General features: G+C 34.9%; 1 protein-coding gene across 1 annotated transcript in view; it reads right to left on the reverse strand.

The window, feature by feature from the left end:
• LOC101892682 (kazrin) overlaps positions 1 to 19,482 on the reverse strand; it is a 69,371-nt gene that overhangs the window by 27,938 nt on the left and 21,951 nt on the right. The window contains exons 3-8 of the mRNA XM_020037623.2: positions 7,182 to 8,102; positions 6,876 to 6,936; positions 6,619 to 6,812; positions 6,068 to 6,562; positions 5,819 to 5,980; positions 1,245 to 1,389 (exon numbers count right to left, since the gene is read on the reverse strand). Coding sequence (XP_019893182.1) covers positions 1,245 to 1,389; positions 5,819 to 5,980; positions 6,068 to 6,562; positions 6,619 to 6,812; positions 6,876 to 6,936; positions 7,182 to 8,102 — 1,978 coding nt within the window. The remainder of the gene's footprint in view (positions 1 to 1,244; positions 1,390 to 5,818; positions 5,981 to 6,067; positions 6,563 to 6,618; positions 6,813 to 6,875; positions 6,937 to 7,181; positions 8,103 to 19,482) is intronic.

The raw sequence follows: 19,482 nt of genomic DNA on the forward strand, positions 1-19,482 counted from the left end.
GAGGTCTTCTGTGGATAAAATACCTTTAAGAGGTTTTCCACATGTCATCTATTGATCTTCCTAATATAGAAGGTCATTTCAGGTCTTCTACATGTCGAAGACTTCCAACAGGCGTACCTTCTTCGATAGAAATCCTTACAAAAGTCTACGGATAGAAGACCGGTGGGCGGTGAGCTTTTAAAGACATTTACGTTCTTGGTCTTCTACGGACGCATATTTTCCACAGGTCTTCTATTTGGGGATATGTAGAAAATACCTTCCACAGGTCTCTTACTGATAAAACAAATTTCTAAGAACTTCTATGGATAGAAGACCTGGCATAGATTTTTTACGGATAAAAGACTACCTTCCAAAAGACTTTTGTACATAGAAGACTTTCCCACGGTTTTTTATGGATAAAATACCCCTCCTTATCCGTCCGTGGATAGAATACCCTTCGCAAGCCTTGACTTTATAGAGGACCATCCGCAGGTATATTGTGGACAGAGGCCCTTCTACATGTCGGCTAAGAAGACCTTTCACAGCGCATAGAAACCCTTTTCTCAGGTCTTTTATGGATACGATATCCTCCTCAGGTCTTCTTTGGATATAATGCCTTCCGCAGATCTTCCACAAATCCGTTATCCATAAAAAACCTTCCACAGATCCTTTTTTAAGTAGACGACCTTTCATATGACTTCAACAAATCTTCCATTTATAGAATATCTTCAATAGGTCTACAATTTGAGTGTTCTTCGCAGAGAACACATTGATAAATATTTTTGGAATTGCCCATATGCTCTATTGAATTATGTATATTGGATTAATAAAGACTACTGACAAGTTGGGTATGATTGCAGACAAAGACACACAGATATAATCCACACGAACGCATTCGGACTGCCTATATACAGATGGATAATTATGGATGAGACTCATATTTCACTGGTGTTGACATGACAACCATACATTCTGGAAACTTTCACTCCTTTCATTCGCACTCATACACAATACAAACCTACTCTTATTATACATATTTATGAACATGGAAAATAATACAACAGAAAAATCATTTGTTAGTTGAGTGCAAAACATAAAACCAAAGCAAAAAATTTGGACAGCGAATTAGGTACGGGTAACCAATCGGTTTGAGTTTTAAAAACTACATACATAGATAGATAAAATCGTATACATAATCCTACATACATATTCAATATATATATTTTATTGTGTGCATTAGTTTCATATATGATAGTTCGGCTTACCTGGCGGGTAAAATTAATGCATCAAATTCCGTTGATAAATGTCGTCGTATTATGTTCTTTGAGGGTGGTATGCCCAACGCGGTGGCCATGGTATCGCCCGAAAAGGAGGGCTCCAACACAACTAAGCCACCGTGCACTCCGCTATCTGCAATAAAAATGGACGACAACAACAAGAACAATTATAATCGAAATAAATAATCAATTGGTTTCGGTGTGTTAAATCGGACATTTTACATGTGTTCGAATAATGCACATAATTAGACATAATTACGATGACAGCAATTATGTCAGATTATATGATTGAGGTATAGCATTACAATTATCATAATCGTCATCGAAGTCATCATCATCGTTATTATTGAAGTTCGATATGTGTCCAACATAAGGGTGATTGGTTGTTGTTATTGCTGTATTGTGGTCATATCATAAATTAAATGTAATTGATATTTTTGGGATCAAAGAGGTGAACCGATAAATATTTGGTTTCAGTACGGGTATAAATTTAATTTGGTGGTTTTGAATTAAATCTTCAAGATTTCCAATGCTTTAATACGAATTTAGATAACAAGGAAAATCAATTCTAACGAATTATGCAAAAACTTTGCAATAAAAAGTCAAATATAAACAAGTAAAAAGCAGATAAGTTCGGGCGGGTCGAACTTTTAATACACTCCACCATTCCGAAAGAAATTAAAGAATTTCAAAAAAAATATATAAAACTACTACTTTAATGAAAACAGTCATATGGGTGCTATATGAAGACGTGGATCTGCATACGAAATTGTTTGCCATAATATCGAATATATACGAAGACGTGGACCTGCATACACACATTTTTGTAAAAGGATGTAGTACGCATTACGAATTTTAAGTATGGAATTTGGAATAATTCCGGTAAATAATGTCGCTAAAATCATGAAAATACAGAATATCGGGAGTACTGCATACAAAAATTGTTATCATAGGTTGTAGTACCCATTAGTATATTTTTCTACGAAATTTAAAACAATTCCGGTGTATAATTTTGCTAAAATCTTATATGGGAGCTATACGAAAACTTGGACCTGCATACAAAAATTTTTGTCAGAGGCTGTAGTATCCGCTACGAACTAGAGTGATTTCCACAGGCGGACAGAGGGACAGGCGGACAGAGGGACAGGCGGACAGTGGGATGGACATCGCAAAATCCACAAAGAATTTAATGCTGATCAAGAATATATATACTTTGTGGGGTCTAAAATGCATATTTCGAGGTGTTACAAACGGAATGACTAACTTAATATACCCTCCATACTATGGTGGAGGGTATAAAAAGACAAGATTGTCCTGAAAAGAAAACCATATTGCTAGAAATTTTGTATTCATTTGAGAAAGAATGGGCATTCTCTGACCTTGATAGTGAAGCAATTATTTCCTAAATGCCAATGGCATATATTATATAAATACGCAACAGGCACAGTCGTGCGGGGCCGACCATGTGATACCCTACAACTCTACAATGTGTTAGAAGCCCCCTCCATTTTGGAAGATTTCGCTTTTGAATTTATGTCACGGAGCATTGCCCAGACATTACCCTTAGCATTTTGACCAGGGACATTTGCCCAATATTTACGCACTCCGTCGTGATGTTAGTTGTTGTGGTCCATTTTACAGCTAAATATAATCCAATGGTCATCCAAAATGATAGAATTCTTCCCTGTCCTTAACTCTCTTATCAGGCGTGTCGATAAGCTTCAATTGTGTGATCAGGAATTTTTTTCTGTTTTTGGTTCATTTGAACCGCAAAATATTTTGCGATCATCTCCAAAAGCTAGAGGTCCCTCCGTATCTCCAAATTTAGACTCATCTATATGATCTGCTTTTCTACGATATTTGGTTATATTCGTCAACAAAATCAGCTTAAAAAGCCAGATGTTCGCCTTTTGTGTATTTCAGATATCGCCTGTAAGTAATGCTGGTATTTTTTCACACAAAGAGTTGAGGTCCATTCTACTTGCTGTCCTAAACTCTAACGTCATGCGAGATTTGCAGCCACAGGACACTTTGGTTTCTATGTGTGACCTTTATTTCTTACGGCTGCAAATTAAGGAACATTTTTAGTTGTTGGTCCATTTCAACCCTTAAATATATGGTGGACATCTTTGAAAACAATAGGTCTAGCCCTTCTGAGCCTAATCCTAAAATTTTCGTGAGGATCGGATGATAAATTCAATCTGTATATAATAACCCCTACCTGTGTTGTAAGGTGAAAGAATATTGAAAAGTATGCAAAAAATCGCATGCGATAAAAAAAATCTAAAAAATCTAAACTAACAAATCTATATTAACATCATTATTGCCATTTTTTATGCGTTTTTTCGATTTTGTATTTTTATGCCAAGAGAGCATGCGGAATTGACAAAATTTGTCTAAATCGGTCCAGCCATTCTTGAAATATAAACATTCTAGCTAACACTCATTTCCTTTGTATATATACATTGTATATATTTCGCAATATATATCCGATATATTTACTATCGGCATCTACATAACGGTCAGGTTTGACCTGTTCATCTATTTGTGATTTCGCCGGGATTAAACATATTGACGGTTTAATGGAAAATTTGACTTTTAGTTAACATAACATTTGTGTTAACTAAAAGTCAAATTTTCCATTAAACCGTCAATATTTTTAATCCCGGCGAAATCACAAATAGATGAACAGGGTCTATTTCACCCACTAAATATTACCCGATGACTATTCAAATTGGAAGGCTTCTGCCCAGCCCTAAGCCCTAACCTTATTCTGTGACGATGGGTTTTAAATTGTGACCTGTAGAGCCACTTCAAGATCAGGAAAGTTTTAATTTTTGGTTCATTTGTTCCCTAAATGTACAACTTGAAAAACAATAGGATTTGATTCTGACCCCAATTCTACCCCTATGCAAAATTTCTTGATAATCGGACAAATATATTGTTTGTAAATTGAAAAAAATATTACCAAACGTAAAATTCAATATTGAAGTCAAATATGACAAAATCGCATATGATAAAAAATATAAAAATAAATTGAAATAAGTAAGAAAAAATATTAACTTTTTATTACATTTACATTTGTTTGTAACAGGCAAAAGTAAACGAGATAGACCCATAGTTCCTTTTGATGATCTGCATAGAATCACATTCTGAGTCGATTTATGCATGTCCGTCCGTCTGTCCGTCCGTCTGTCCGTCTGTCCATGTATTTTTGTAAACAAAGTACAGATCGCATTTATTGCCCGTTTCAGATAAAATTTCGCACAAATAATTCGTTTGACCCAAGGACGAACCTTACTGAAATCGGATATAATCGGTCAAAATTTAGGTATAGCTCCCATATATATTTTCGTCTAATTTGCCTTATATTGTGCACCAAACATGTAATATCAGCCCGAATAGTATGGAATTTTGCACATAAAACCAAATTAGGCCTGTAAATAAGTATGCCAAATTTGATCGAAATCGGTTCAGATATAGCTCCCATATATATTCTACATCCGGTTTGTTATTTTTGTCCTCCGCAGCCGTAATATGCAATTTGTAACAACAATATTTGGGGAAATATATCAAATACAGCTAAGAAAAACATTTATCGAGGTCGGTTCAAATTTCAAGTTAATAGTGCACCAAATTGATAATACAAGCCCGAAGTGAAAAGGCGCAAATGCCTCGACAAATTTAGTAGAAATCAGAGGAGGATATTCCTTCCATATATTAGTTCCTTTGGACTTTTAATGATTACTATAATCATAGTTGGTATGATTTAATTCTCACAAATTCCCCATTAAAACTTTTATTTGTTATGTGAAGCTCTACTAAGAATGCAAAGTGGTGTAGGTTATCATGTGATTTTCTTAGATTTTATCATTTTTTGGCAAAACTCCATTCCGAATTTATGAATTGTCAAAATCCGTCCAGGCGTTCTTGAGTTATAAGCGGTCTAACTAACATTCCCTCCATTGATATATTAAAAATATTCGCGGTTTAGTGGATTTTTTTTGTTTTTGGTCCATTTAAACCCATAAATATTATGCGATCATCTCCAAAATACTGCTAAGGATCGGGCCATAATTAAGACCTGTAGAGTGATTACAATTTAACATGGACGGACATATTGACTCAGCTCGGCGAGATAATAATACCCCCACCACATAGTGTTGTAGGATATAAAAATCTGCGTTTACGTGTACGCCAAAATGTGATTTCAAAGAGGACCATTTCCATAAGGCTGAAGAAGTTGAAGTTTGACCTTTCAACTTTTAAATTTACAGGACCGATTTGGATAAAATATTAATTCAAGAAGATTAATATTAAATCAAGAAGATAATTTTATGAAATCATTTCTATTCATTCAAAATATACAGAATTTTGAATGCCAAATTAAGATCCTTAAAAGGTGTTTTCATCTATTCGCCAATCAGAAAAAATATATATTTTTGTCTTTTCAATTACGTTGCTTTAATCCTCCTTTTCATTCCTGTTTTTATTGTACGACAAAAATGAAGATCCGGAATTTTATATAAGTTATTATTTTTTTCGTTTTGCATAAAACATACCTTTAAGATTATCAGCGTATTCACCCAAATCAATGGAACGAGCCCAGCGGATAAAACGTTGATTGGTCCAGACAATGGGATCCGTATCGACATTTTCCGATTGGACTCGGCGCATGGCCAAGTTTTGACGATCGTATTTTACAATGCGCAAGACATGAATACCTAGGAAAAAGTAATACAAAGAACAAAAAATACACATCAACTCTTTTTCTAATTTGCTCTTGTTTCCTCCACACCCCGCCTACATACCATGTACAATGCTGGCCTGATGGAATTTCCTTGTGACACCCAAAAACTTTTCCAGCTCCTTTTTCGACAGTGTGTCCAACATGCGGGCATCGACCAATGAATGCAGGAACGATTCAGCGTACTGGGGCAAACCAATGTCGGGCAGCCATTCGGAGGCCACCCATGTATGGCCCAATTGTGTTATCATCGGGTAACGTACCATTTCGGGTCGACGTTGTTCCTCAATGGCCAGACGCAGTTTTTTACGATGCATTGGATGGGCCAAGCCAAGACCAGCTTCTAGTTCCATGTCGTTTAGCTCCAGCAGAACTTTGCCGCTTTTAACATTTTCAGCACAACGTGAACTGTACTGGGGCATACCGAGTGCCACCTCCAGCCAGGCCAATACTTGAGAGGCCCTCCATCTTTCCATAGGTAGCTGGGAGGCTTCTCGCAGTAAGCGTAATTTTTCAGCATAACCCTCTTCCGATAGGGGACTCCAGGCGTAATCATTAACTGAAAAGATTTTCGATTATTTTTGATCCTACTTTATTTCCCTCAATTCCACTTACACTCACTGGCACCATCCGAAGATAAAGCCTTGTTTTTATTCCTTGACCTGGCAAACACCCTTGATATACTACCCCAAGTACCGCCACGACCATTGCGTGCACCCAGTGTGGTCCCCGACGTTTTGGGAGGATATTTACGAGCCACAGCTCCTGGTCCCTCGGAGTCAACGGGTGAGCCCAATTGTTCCACAGATCTTGAAAAGAGGTTATGGTGGTGGTTAACAACTACTTTTGAAAAATGAGTTGTGAAAAATTACCTGGAATAAGCTGCTGAATTCAGAGGTGACAAAGTTGGACTTCTTTCTTTGGGAGTGCCGTCTAAGAGCAGCATCGAAATAAGAGTAAATTTGGGCAGGAAAAACAGATTTTAGATTCGATATGGATTTTTTTTTTATAAAAATGAAGATATTCCTATAATCAAATCTTAAGTGATAACTGTTTAGAAAATTGATATAGCTCTTCAAATCTTAATAATGTTTGGATCAAAAATACATCCCTAGCCCTCACCTCGTTGAAGCATACCCACAAATCTTCAAAATTTAAATTAAATCAATAAAACTTACATTGATACATATTTTGACTAGACACCAGCGATATGCTGTCGGGATCCACCGTAATACACGGTCCATTATCCGATACACCATCGCTGAAATTCATATCGCCGCCGGTACTCTCCCGATCACTGTTATTGCGCAAGGCGGAATCATTGGAACATGAATTGCGATCGCCGGCTGTGTTACCCGAACTATTACTGAATGCTGAGAGGGAGTTTGAATTGCCACGCCCACTATCATCATTACGATATGTGGCAGCACTTCCCGCTCCACTGCCTCCAGCACCACTACCAGCGACACTATTCATTTGGGCATTCATAAGACCCGATGCTGCAGAGGGTGGCGTCAATGGGGCAAAGGAGAGTAAACTCTCTTGATCCGACATACATCCCTGCCCGGCCATTTGTCTTTGCAATTGTTCCTGCAACTTCTGCAGCTGCATATCCCGGGCGCTCAGCTGTTGGGCCAATGAGAGCGATCGCTCCGCCTCATCTCGTGCCTGCTTCAACAATTGCCAACGTTCTCGTTCACGATCTCCCGAAAGTTTGGCATTATTCGATTCCGATTCTCTTACCCGTTCCTGATAGTTTCGTATGAAATCTCTCAACTCTTGTTCTTTTTCCTGCAATGAAGCACACAGCTGCTTCACTTGGCCGACTAGTTCATTTTTATCACTTCGAAGTTTTTTACGTTCAATGCGTAAGTTCATTAATTGATTTTTGGCTGATCGCAACTCTTGTTCCAGGCGATCGATACGTTGTTGTGTGTTGGAACTGCTGCCATCTGTTGATTGTCCATCGCCACAGCTATTCGAGTCAGAGAGATCGATGCCACCCACAGCCCCTTCCGGAGATGTTTCGAGAAGCTTGCGTAATCTGTGAAGTTCAGCATTAAGCCGTTCGTTTTCTTCGCGCAGTTTCGTGGGAGAGTCTGTAATGAGAAATTAGGAATGGAATTTTGAATTAGAGATCAACGCGATTTTTTTATATATGCATCTCTTATTATATTTTTAAAAAATTGTAGGTACATAAACATGAATTGAAAATTGAATTTTTAAAGTGCAAGCAAGGAAGCGAACAAAATAATAATGAAACTGATTTAAACCTAGAATTGGTTTGAATGTTTGGAATGATAATAAAAAATATAATAGTAGCAAAAAATAATAATATTATTTATAATGAACTTAATAATAATTGAATATTAATAATAAATGTATTACTTTCATTCTGAGAATATCTAAAATTGCCCATTTTGGAGAGTTTTAGAGTTTTAGGTTCGAAGATGTGTAAAATTGACCCACTACTTCTGGTACCTATACATGAGATGTCAAAATTAAAAAAAAAAACTACATTTCGTGGAGGGGGAAGAGACTTTGGCTTGTCTACCTAGGATGAGATCACACATATATAATGTCGGCCTACTCTCTCAATTCCGAATATTTCCGGCAATTATAGATCTGGTGTAAAAGTAATGTACATTATATACCAGTCCATAAACGATGTAAATCACAATAAAGTCATATTTATATCAAACTAAGATCAGGTTTGAAAATGTAAAATGTTGACCCATTCCTTCTGGTGTCTATTAGTATAAATAGATTCCAGAATGAATGTTCATAATTTGTTAATAATTTTGTTTAGAATTACAAATATTTCTACCAATATTAGATCTAGTATAAAAATGTTATACTCCGGACTGCACTTTTTGCTATCTTCCCCCAAATTATCAATATTTTTTAAAAATCACAACACTCACCAAAAGGTGAAATTGGTTCTTGATTAAGGGACAGATAAGTTTACTTCTTCTGCTACTTTCTCCGAAATCAGTAAAAATATTTGTTATTAAGTGAAAGTCAAGTTTTTGAAAATAGAAAACAATGGACCCCACCAAAAGAACTTTGTACAGGGACGTACGCAGGGGTCGGCCCTTAGGGTACGACTCCCATAATGGTTACTACAGACAGATTTTTTTTGTGGAACATTGTGTTATTTATCAGTTGCCCCTCCAATGGTTTCAAAAATCATTTCTGATGTTGTGAGAATATTTTTTAAGGTAATTGTGTATTTCTAAAGGACTTCATACCCAATAATCATGGATTCCTTAAAGAATTTTCTGGTCGAAATGGTGGATTTTTCTGAAGGACTTCAATAATCTTTGGCCATCTGGCAAATGATTGTGGATTTTTTGGAGGACTTGTGGCCAATAATCCTTTGATTATTTGGTGGAGTGTATATTTTTAAAAAAATATCATGTATATTTTAAACAATTGATCTATATGATCAAAAATCTTGGATTTTTTAAGAAACTTCTTTTATACACTCCACCAAATAATCAGAGGATTATTGGCCACAAGTTGTGAATTTTTTCTAGGGCTTTCTGGCCAAAAACAGTGGTTGCTTAAAAAACTTGCTGGTAAAAATCTTTAATTTAAAAAAATAGGAAATAATTGGTATTTTCGAAGACTTCCCGGCAATTAAAAATAAAAATTTGGAGGTTGTTTTAAAGGACTTTCTGGCAAAAATTGGCTATTTGTTAACGGACTTCGTGACAATAGTCGTGTATTTTTTGAAGGACTTAATTTCTAGGAAAGACTTCTCGTCCAATAAACGAGGATTTTAAGGGTTTTTTGGTCAAAAATCATGAATTTCGTAGAGAAATCCTGGGGTCTATTTTAAAATTTTTTCAAGGACTCTTCAAATATCAAATATTTTGTTTTAATATTAAAGACATTCTTGTCAATGGCCATCTTGCATTATTTAGGATACTATTTTAAAAAACAAGGATTCTTTAATAAGTATTTTAAGCGAACATCTGACCAAAAATCTTGGATTTTGAACAAAAACTTTTTCTTGGACTATCTTACCAAAAATTATCATGGGTATTATAAGAAGCCCATACCATAGAAAATGTTGTCCAAACACTATGAACTTTCCAATCAAATTTTTTCAATATTTGTTCGACCGAAAATCGGTTACTTTGGAGGAAAATCTTTTCAAGGATCACCTGACCAGAAATCGTGGATTTGAGAATAATAATTTTTTTCTGGACAAAAGTCGAGAATTTTTAATAACAACTTTTATCGGACACTCTATGGATTTTCAAAAAAATTTGATGATGTCGGGGCCATCTATGTAGATATTTTCAACAGACACGTATTTCTTAAGAAAGTCTATTAATGGTCATATGAACTAGAATCGTAGATTTCTTAAGAATTTTTTTGTAGGACCATAAGGACAATAGTAATGACTTTTAAAAATGACTTTTCACGGACCATGGTACCGAAATTTTTTCCGGTTTTCCTGGGTATTTGTGGCATAGTCCAATTGTAAATAAAATCGTTGATGATATGTGTGTAGGGGTCTTACTTAGGTGTGAGCTTTCCAATATTAGTTCTATAAATTAGTTTTACAATTTTTGCCGCCGATCGCCATTAGAAGTTCTCTTAAAACCTAATGCCTTCGCCAAAATCAGTACCCGGAATTACATTTTTTACGTATACTTAGAATTTCTTTCAGCCATATGGCTAGAGGGGGTACATTTCATTTGATACGGCCAAAACGTACCTAATCGAAATAAGGGTTTTAGACCCTAGGTCTCTTTGGACCAAATCCGTTTCAGGACATTTGCAGTCGATCTAGCGATGACTGGTACGCACGATGACTGCTACGCACGATAACTCTCAAGGGAAGTATCCGATTTGGTCCAAATTTGGTGCATCGTAATAGTATTATTAAACTTAGGTCGAGTTCGGAGATGGGCAATATCGGTCCACTCCTTCTGGCAACCCTCCCACAAAAGTTCCTAGTATTTGCATCAGTGCTAGGTCAAGATGAGTCACACAAAGGGTCAACATTTTGAACTCTTGTAAAATGCGAAATGAGTATCCGATTGTCGTTTGATTTCGCACATCCCAATATTTCTACGAACACAAGATCTGGTGGGAAGATGAAATACATCAGCCCATCCTTCTGGTACCTCCCCCAGAAAGTGTCAAGATTTTGAATATCCAAAACGATCTTGAAAACCGAATAACCGAAATAAGCATCTGGATCTCTTCATATTTCACACATTCCATTATTTCTACTATCACAATATATGCTGTGAAGATGGAATGTATCTGTGTACTCCTTCTGATACCTCCTCCACAAAATTTCACAATTTTAAATATTAATGAAGCTCATAAAACCACGAAATTAACAGCCGATTCTATACAGACTTGGTACATCTCATTATTTCCATCAACACGAGATCTGTTATAATGATGGCAGAGATCGGACCATATCTTCTAGTACCTCTCCCACAAAGGGTCAAAATTTTGAATAACCAAAACGATCTTAAAAACCGAATCTGGCTCTCTTCAAATTTCACACATGCCATTATTTTTACTAACACAAGATCTGCTTTAAAAAATTGTATATATCGGCGCCCTCCTTATGGTACTTCCCCACAAATTGTTCATAATTTTTAAAACGTTCAAAAAACGCAAAATAAGCATCCTACTCTCTTCAAATTTCATACATCCAAACATTTTTGCTAACGCAAGATCTTTTGTGAAGATGACAAGTATCTACCATCGCCTTTTGGTACCTTACCCACAAAGGGTCACAATTTCCAATACATATATCTAAATATTTCTCTTAACCGGAAATCTGATATGTATTTGTAATTTATTGGAATTTATGATTTCGTATAAAATTGGATATAAATGTTCGATTTCCTACAAATTTAACACATACCAATATTTTTATCTGTACTCGATGAAGTGGAATGTTTCGGTCCACTATATCTGGTACCTCATGCATATTTCTACATTTTCCAAAAACTTGCACATGTCACATATAAAGTATAGGAAGTAGTGATATATTCCAAATCTGGCACGTTGTAATATTTATGTCAGACTTAGGTTGGGTACGAAATGGACAGTATTGACCCACTACTTTGGAACCTCCACCATAAAGGGTCAACAGTTTGAAGAATCATAAATAAAGGCTCGGGGTATGCATCTGTCTTCAAAACCGACTAATACCATTTAACTTGATTTATTAAAGTTTTAATGCCTTATATATTGAGCGCTATTCAAACTTATTTTCTGTTCTGTTATGAATTTAGAGTCATTTAACCTGTTCTTATTTAAAATTGTCAAAGGTTTGATTACTACTATATAAATAAAAAAATCATTTCCCTCATGTTTGACATCGCCATGGTAATTGGCAATGAAAGCATAAATCATGCACTCATATTTTAATTATAAGCCAATCTTTGTATATTATGTACGTGCATGAATTATTTGATGTTCTACCTCTGGCAATAGTAATCCATATATGCATTTTTTAATATATCCTATTATGGATGTTCACTATTTAGCCGGAAGCGCAGCATACTTTCTCATATGGATCGGAGAAAAAAAAAAAAAATCAAACCAAAAACATATGTTTTTTAATTGTATGCATAATTGTTTCTATATCTCTTTCCTTTCATTTCTTCTTGGGGGTGTGGGTGCGTATGATTTATATTGATTTCCTGTTCGGTTCTGCTTTCAATAATAATATTCATACGCCACAGGGTCATTACGAATGCATAACTTCAATTGCATAAAATTCTTGTAATATTTAAATTTCACACAGTTTATGCGAAATTTCACGGAGGAGTGGGATTGTATTTTTATGCTGCTGAACTGAAAATCCCGAGTTTTTATGCAACATAAATATTTAATTAAAACTTTAGCTTGTTTCTTTTTCCAAAAAAATTCAATGTGGTGGTGGAAAATTAAAAAAACAGCAACACAAACCAAATGAAACGGACAATAGAGCAACAACAATAACAGTAATAATAATAAAAACAACTTCACATCCAGAGACACGTAAACGAAAAATTTAATAAAACTCTTTACATTTATGGCAAAATAAACATCAGCATTGTAATTAGGGGGAAATTGTAAAAAAATTGTTGTTTGTTTTCCGGCACAAAAAGCATAAAAATATAATGAAACTTCAACCACAATAAAAAAATTAACCAAAAAAGCGAAATATAACAATAATGACAAAAAGAAGTGTACGCCCAACTAAAACATGCGCTTGAAGTAATTAACAATTTGCAGGATAATGAAAGTTTTAAGGAAGTGCAAAGGAATGACAAAAACATCACCATCATCAACAACAACACAAACAACAAAAATGTCGCAACTCTAGCAACAAGTTGGAAATTTTGTTATTTAAGTTTGGAGTTTGTCGTCGGTTTATTTAACTAATTTGTGAGCAATTACTTGTAGAAGTTGCGACATTGGAACTTTATGCGAAATAATAACTAAGCAATTGAAGATAACGAAACGCAATATTCGACAAAGAAGAGTTTAATTACACAGAACTTTTGTCAACTTCAATTTGTTGCTATTGGCAATATACTTGGAAAAATTGTGGAAGAAGAGCAACATTTATTAAAAGGCAAAATAATTATTAGTCGAAAGGATAATATTCCACAGGGAGGTCAATAGAGGATAATTTATTAGGATTCTTTTAGATATCAAGTTAATTTATTTATTTGTTGTATTATTTATCATTTTTAATTTAATTAAAATCTATCTAGATGAGTAGTTAAATAACTGACTGAATGGCGTATCGAGATCCAACGCCCAGGCCAAACGGCTGAAGCTAGAATTTTGAAATTGTGCACGAAGGTGAGACTTGATGCATAGACGTGTAGTATGGCAGAGTTTATGGAAACTCTTACTAATAGGGTACGAAAAGTATTAACATTTTAATATTAAATTGGGAGGCAGAGGTGGAGTGCAGAAAAGATGTACCAAAGGTTTTTTTTTTTGGCAATATGGACTTTAAGGTTACGAAAAGTTATTAAATTGTACTACACTTCTAAAATCGTACAATTTGTGTTATATGCACGGATAAGAATAAATTTGGTGCGAGAAACAAGAAGTAAGCTTGACACATGAAGGTGGTTTGGGAAATGTGTACTAAGTTTACGAACTGTACTAAATGCTACTTAATTTGGAACAATGTGGTTTGTGGTATGTTTGTCATAAAGAAGAGGTTTTGGAAATATGTACTCTAAGTGCACGAAGAGTACTAAATAGTTTTATATTTGATTAAATTTGGTATTTTGTGAACAGATAGCGCTCGAAATTAGGAATTTGGTACTCGGGTCGGAAATATGTGTCCTAATTGTACTGAATGGTCCTATATTTGGTATTAGATGAAGGGACAAAAATGAAATTCTGAAATTTAATATTTAGATTCCTCATATTATCTGGTTTTGAGATTTGGCGGTGGTTTGGAAATGCGCCCTATAATAGTTCGCAAAGTACTAAACAATACAATATTGTGTAAAGTGATATTGCTGGAATCCTAAATTTTGATATAAGGGTATTTGCTGCTATCTGGAATTGAAACATGGAGGTGGATTTGGACATGTATGCTACAATTGTACCAAAAAATTACTAAATAGTACTAAATTTGGTGTTGGATGAAGATATAAGGCTGGAATCCCGAAATTTGATATCGAGATCTCTGTTGGTATCTGGGGTTTAGGTCTGGTGTTGGTTTTGGAAATGTGCACTATAATTGTAGGAAAATTACTAAATGATACTAACTTTGGTATTAAACGGTGTGATTGGGCTGGAATCCTCAAAGTTGATATTAAGGTCTTTCCTGGTATCCGGAATTTAAATATGAACGTAGTGCTGCGCATGTGTGTCATAATTGTAAGAAAAGTACTAAATTTGGTATTGGGCAAAGAAAAAGAGCTTGAATTCCGAATATTTATATTGAGATCTCATTTGGTATCTCGTGTTGAGATCTGGTGGTGGTTTTAGAAATGTATAGTCCACTTGTAGAAAAGTACTAAATGGCACTACATTTGGCAACATTTATAACAATAGAGCTGAAATCTCAAATTTGATTTTAAGGTCTTCGCTGGTATCTGGAGGTGGTCTTTAAATTTGTGCTTTAATTGTTCGAAAATTACTAAATAGTACTAATTTTGGATCACTTATATAGAAAGATGGTTTTATAGACTACCTGAACAAGTAACACTTTTTTCTCGAATATATTTCAAAGACTAAATGAACTGGATATGAGCCCTCTTTTGGAATATATTTTTAATGACTATCAGATGTAGAATAGTTTTCTTGGAACATATTTAGAAGGGCTAAAAGCGCTGGAGAAGTGGATTTTCTGAAATATATTTTTATGTCTATTTGAGCTAGAAACTTGAATTTATTGGAACGATCTTGAAGAGCTAAAAGCCTGTAAGCCTGAACTTTTTGGAAAAGTGAACTTCTTGCAATTTTCAATGACGTTTTGAAACTGTAAAATTAACTTTCTTGGAGTATATTTTTAATGAAAAAGAAATGAGTACCTATTTGCAACTTTTTTGTCAAGGACTTTTAGATGTTGAAACCGGACATTTTGTAAAATATATTTTTTATGACTATGTGAATCAAAAGACTTTTCGGGATATATTTTCCATTGCCTAAATTAATTTGGAACGCGAAAGAACTTTTAGATGTAGAAACATGACATTTTCTTCTTAAACATATTTTCAAGTACTTTTTTAACTAGAAACGTGGACTACATTGGATTATATATTTCAATATCAAATTCCACAAATATATGAAGTGGAATGAAGTTAGGGTCCTCAGAGTCGTAATATGAATTCTATAACAATGATATTTGGTATGAGGTATGGTGTTCTTTTTTTTGCGTCAATAATAATATAAATTTTCTTTGACATCTCGGCAAAAGGCCGTCAGTTGTTGCCAGATTGAATTTTTTTGTTTTGAAAATGAAATCTTGCTTAAATTATGGTGTCGCACTACTGGTGGCCTACATTCGAGGAAATTTAGGATTCTACTAAATAAAGTATAAAATTTAGTCCCAAAGACACATTCTTTGAATAAACCAACTCATCCGATATCTCGTTTTAATAGTGGCCTATGTGCTTAGTTTGAGGATAGTAGGCATGAAAGTACGGAATTTCTACAAAAATTCGTCATATCCCAGCAAACAATTTGGTAGAAATGCAAGCCACAAACCTTATGCATTTCCAGTGGAACAAATATGAACTTAAACACAGCATTACCAGTACCTAAAAAAATATTCTAACATAATTTTGTTATGCCATGCCATGAGTTTCTGCGGCATAGAGTGAGCACATCTGATATTTGGTGAGTACTTACTGCCAATAATACGTCCATTTTAAAATATGAAGTTTGGATGCTGTTTTTTGAGTAGCTACTGGTAATGAAATTTAATTATAACAATTTAAAAAGTATCAGTCGGTTTTACCAACAGATATATAGCCTCAGTCCATCTAATTAACTTTTGTGTGGAAGGGACCAGAAAGATATGTTCACTCACCCATATTTTCATTGGATCTATGGTTAATAGAAATGTTGAGATACAGCAAGTTTGAAAAAAACCGCTGACGTTTTTCGAAAGTATTGAGATATATAACTATTAAAGATGTTGACATATTGTAGCCTAGGAATCAGAAGTAGTGGACCACTAAATCCCATATTCACTATAGATCTTGTGTTGGTAAAAATATTGGAGTGTACCAAGTTTGAAAAAGATGTTCACTTTACATTTTATGAGGATGAATGTTATTCAAAATATTGACCCTTTGTGAGACAGGTACCAGATGAAGTGGTCCTTTCTATCCCATCTTCATACCAGGTCTAGGCCAGAAATATTGGGATAAGCGAAATTCGAAGGCAAACGGACTATTCTTTTACATTAGGTAAACGTTGCGATTATTCAAAATGTTGACTCTTTGTGAGTTAGGTACCAAAAGGGGTAGCCCTGTCTATCTCATCTTCATATCAGCCTAGGTTTGCCAGAAATATTGGTATATGCGAAATTTGAAGACAATCGGGCTCTTCGGTCGGACCATCTCTAGATCGACTCCAAATGTCCTGAAACAGATTTAGTCCAAAGAGACCTAGGGCCTAAAACCGTTATATCCATAAGACACGTTCTGATGGTTTCAAAGGATATATACCTTCTGTAGCCATGTGACTGAGGGTATAAAAATGTTAGCTAAATCGTTCATCTACAAAAGTAAGGCTTTTTTGGGAAGTTGACGTAGTCAATCACTCACCTCTTAGGGTTTAATATAAAAACAAGTTAAAAAGCAGTTAGTTCGGCCGGACCGAACTTTGAATACCCTCCATAATTTGAACGAATTTGGCAATTTTAAAGAATAAAATCCGTTAAAAGTTCTGTTAAAATTTTAAAAATACGTTGACCTACATAGGCATTGTTGTTATAAGCCATTACCTTATTATTAATCGTTACATCGGAGCTATATGAAGATCTGGATTTACATAGACAATCTGTTCTATTTCAGCCTGTAGCATCCATTACGAATTTCAAATACGACATCTCAAACAATTTCCGTGGGTATTGTACCTAAAATCGTCAAAATACCGAATATAGGGAGGTACTGATATATGGGGCCAATACGAATACCTGGGCCTGCATAGACAACCTTCTATCATAGGCTGAAATATCCATTACCAACATCAAATAGCAAATTTGAACCAATTCCGGTGAATTATGTCGCTAAAATCATCAAATTACCGAATATTGGGAGGTACCGTTATATGGGGGCTATACGAAGACGTGAACCTGCACAGACAATTTTCTGTCATAGGCGGTGGTATCCATTACGAACTTCAAATGCTAAATTAAAAAAAAATTCCGGTAAATAATGTAACTAACAACATCAGTATATCGAATATCGGGAGGTACCGTTATATGGGGGCTATACGTAGACATGAACCTGGACATGCAATTTTCTGTCATAGGCAGTAGTATCCATTACGAACTTTAAATACCAAATTGGGAAAAATTCCGGTGAATAATGTAGCTAAAATCATCAGTATACCGAATATTGGGAGGTACCGTTATATCGGGGCTATATGACAACGTAGACCTATATGGCCCATTTTCAATACCAAAAGTCCTGCAGACATTAAACACATTTGAATGCAATTTTATCATTTCGTTCGGAAGCTAGAGTGATTTCCACAGACGGACTGATTGATAGACGGACGGACATCGCTAAATCAACATAGAATTTTACGCTGATAAAAATATATATATATATATATATATATCTTACATGAGTATTTCGAGGAGTTACATAAGGAATGACAAAGTTAATATACCCTCCATAGTATGGTGGAGGGTATAATGAAATTTAGACAATTTTCACTCAAAATTTGTATTTCACCTAATTGAATATTCCAAATCATAAGATTTTCTTTATTTCGTCTTGATCCCTAAAATATTGTTTTAATTTTATCCAAAACTATAGGCATTGATTCTGCAATAAGGTTTTGCAATTACAATGTGACTTCATACATACGTATATGCTCAATAAAAGGACAAATAAGCTACATTAAGTTTACACCAATTATTAAACATAAAATTTATTAGGCAAAAAAAATCTCTACAAAGCTGTGACCTACTGTACATATGTATATACACAAACAAATAAACTCGTGCGTGCAAGAACAAGCTGTTAATGAAACAAATGTACTCAAACAACATGTCATTCATTTTCATTAGTGAAAATCCCGGCAAATTAATATAGAATGAATTCTATTAAAAAATGGTATAACCTATTTTGGGTCAAATTGTCTCTATCACTCTTCCTCTCTCACGCTCCCTCTCTCTCTCTCTTTCTATCTTACCTGGATGATATTGTGCGGACTTCATGGGTTCATTATTCTGATTGCCATCACAACTGTTAGGTTTGTTAAAATTCGAAAATGTCGATGATGATGAGGACGATGATAATGACACAGTTGCTGTCATCGACTGGGACTGGGAAACAGTTGATGGTGAAGTGGTTTTGTCTGTAGTTGTTGTTGTCGACGATACCTTTGTCATGGGTCCAGTTGCCATTTTGGTATCTACGGTTTTATGGGATCCACGCGTGTCTTTTGTTGGCGGCAGTGGTGGTGGCTGTTGCTGTTGTCCAGAGTTATATGACAATGGACAAATATTGTTGGCATTTCTTTTATCAACTATTTAAAAATCAATTTGAATTGTTTCAGTTCTGTGCTCAATATGTGGTATCATCAGCATATTTTTGTTTCGTTTTGCTCTATTTTGTTTGTTTATTATTGAATAAAAAAATTCAGTTTAAGTTCATATTCTTCTTTTGTTTATTTTCATTGTTGTTCACATGAGTGTGCACTGTGCGCTGTATATTTTTGAGAGTTTATTTGTTTTATATTATTTATAGTTAACAGAAAAATAATAGCTCTGTGGAATATCAGAATATT

The sequence above is a fragment of the Musca domestica genome, unplaced genomic scaffold (assembly GCF_030504385.1).
Source record: "Musca domestica strain aabys unplaced genomic scaffold, Musca_domestica.polishedcontigs.V.1.1 16, whole genome shotgun sequence".
Taxonomy (NCBI): domain Eukaryota; kingdom Metazoa; phylum Arthropoda; class Insecta; order Diptera; family Muscidae; genus Musca; species Musca domestica.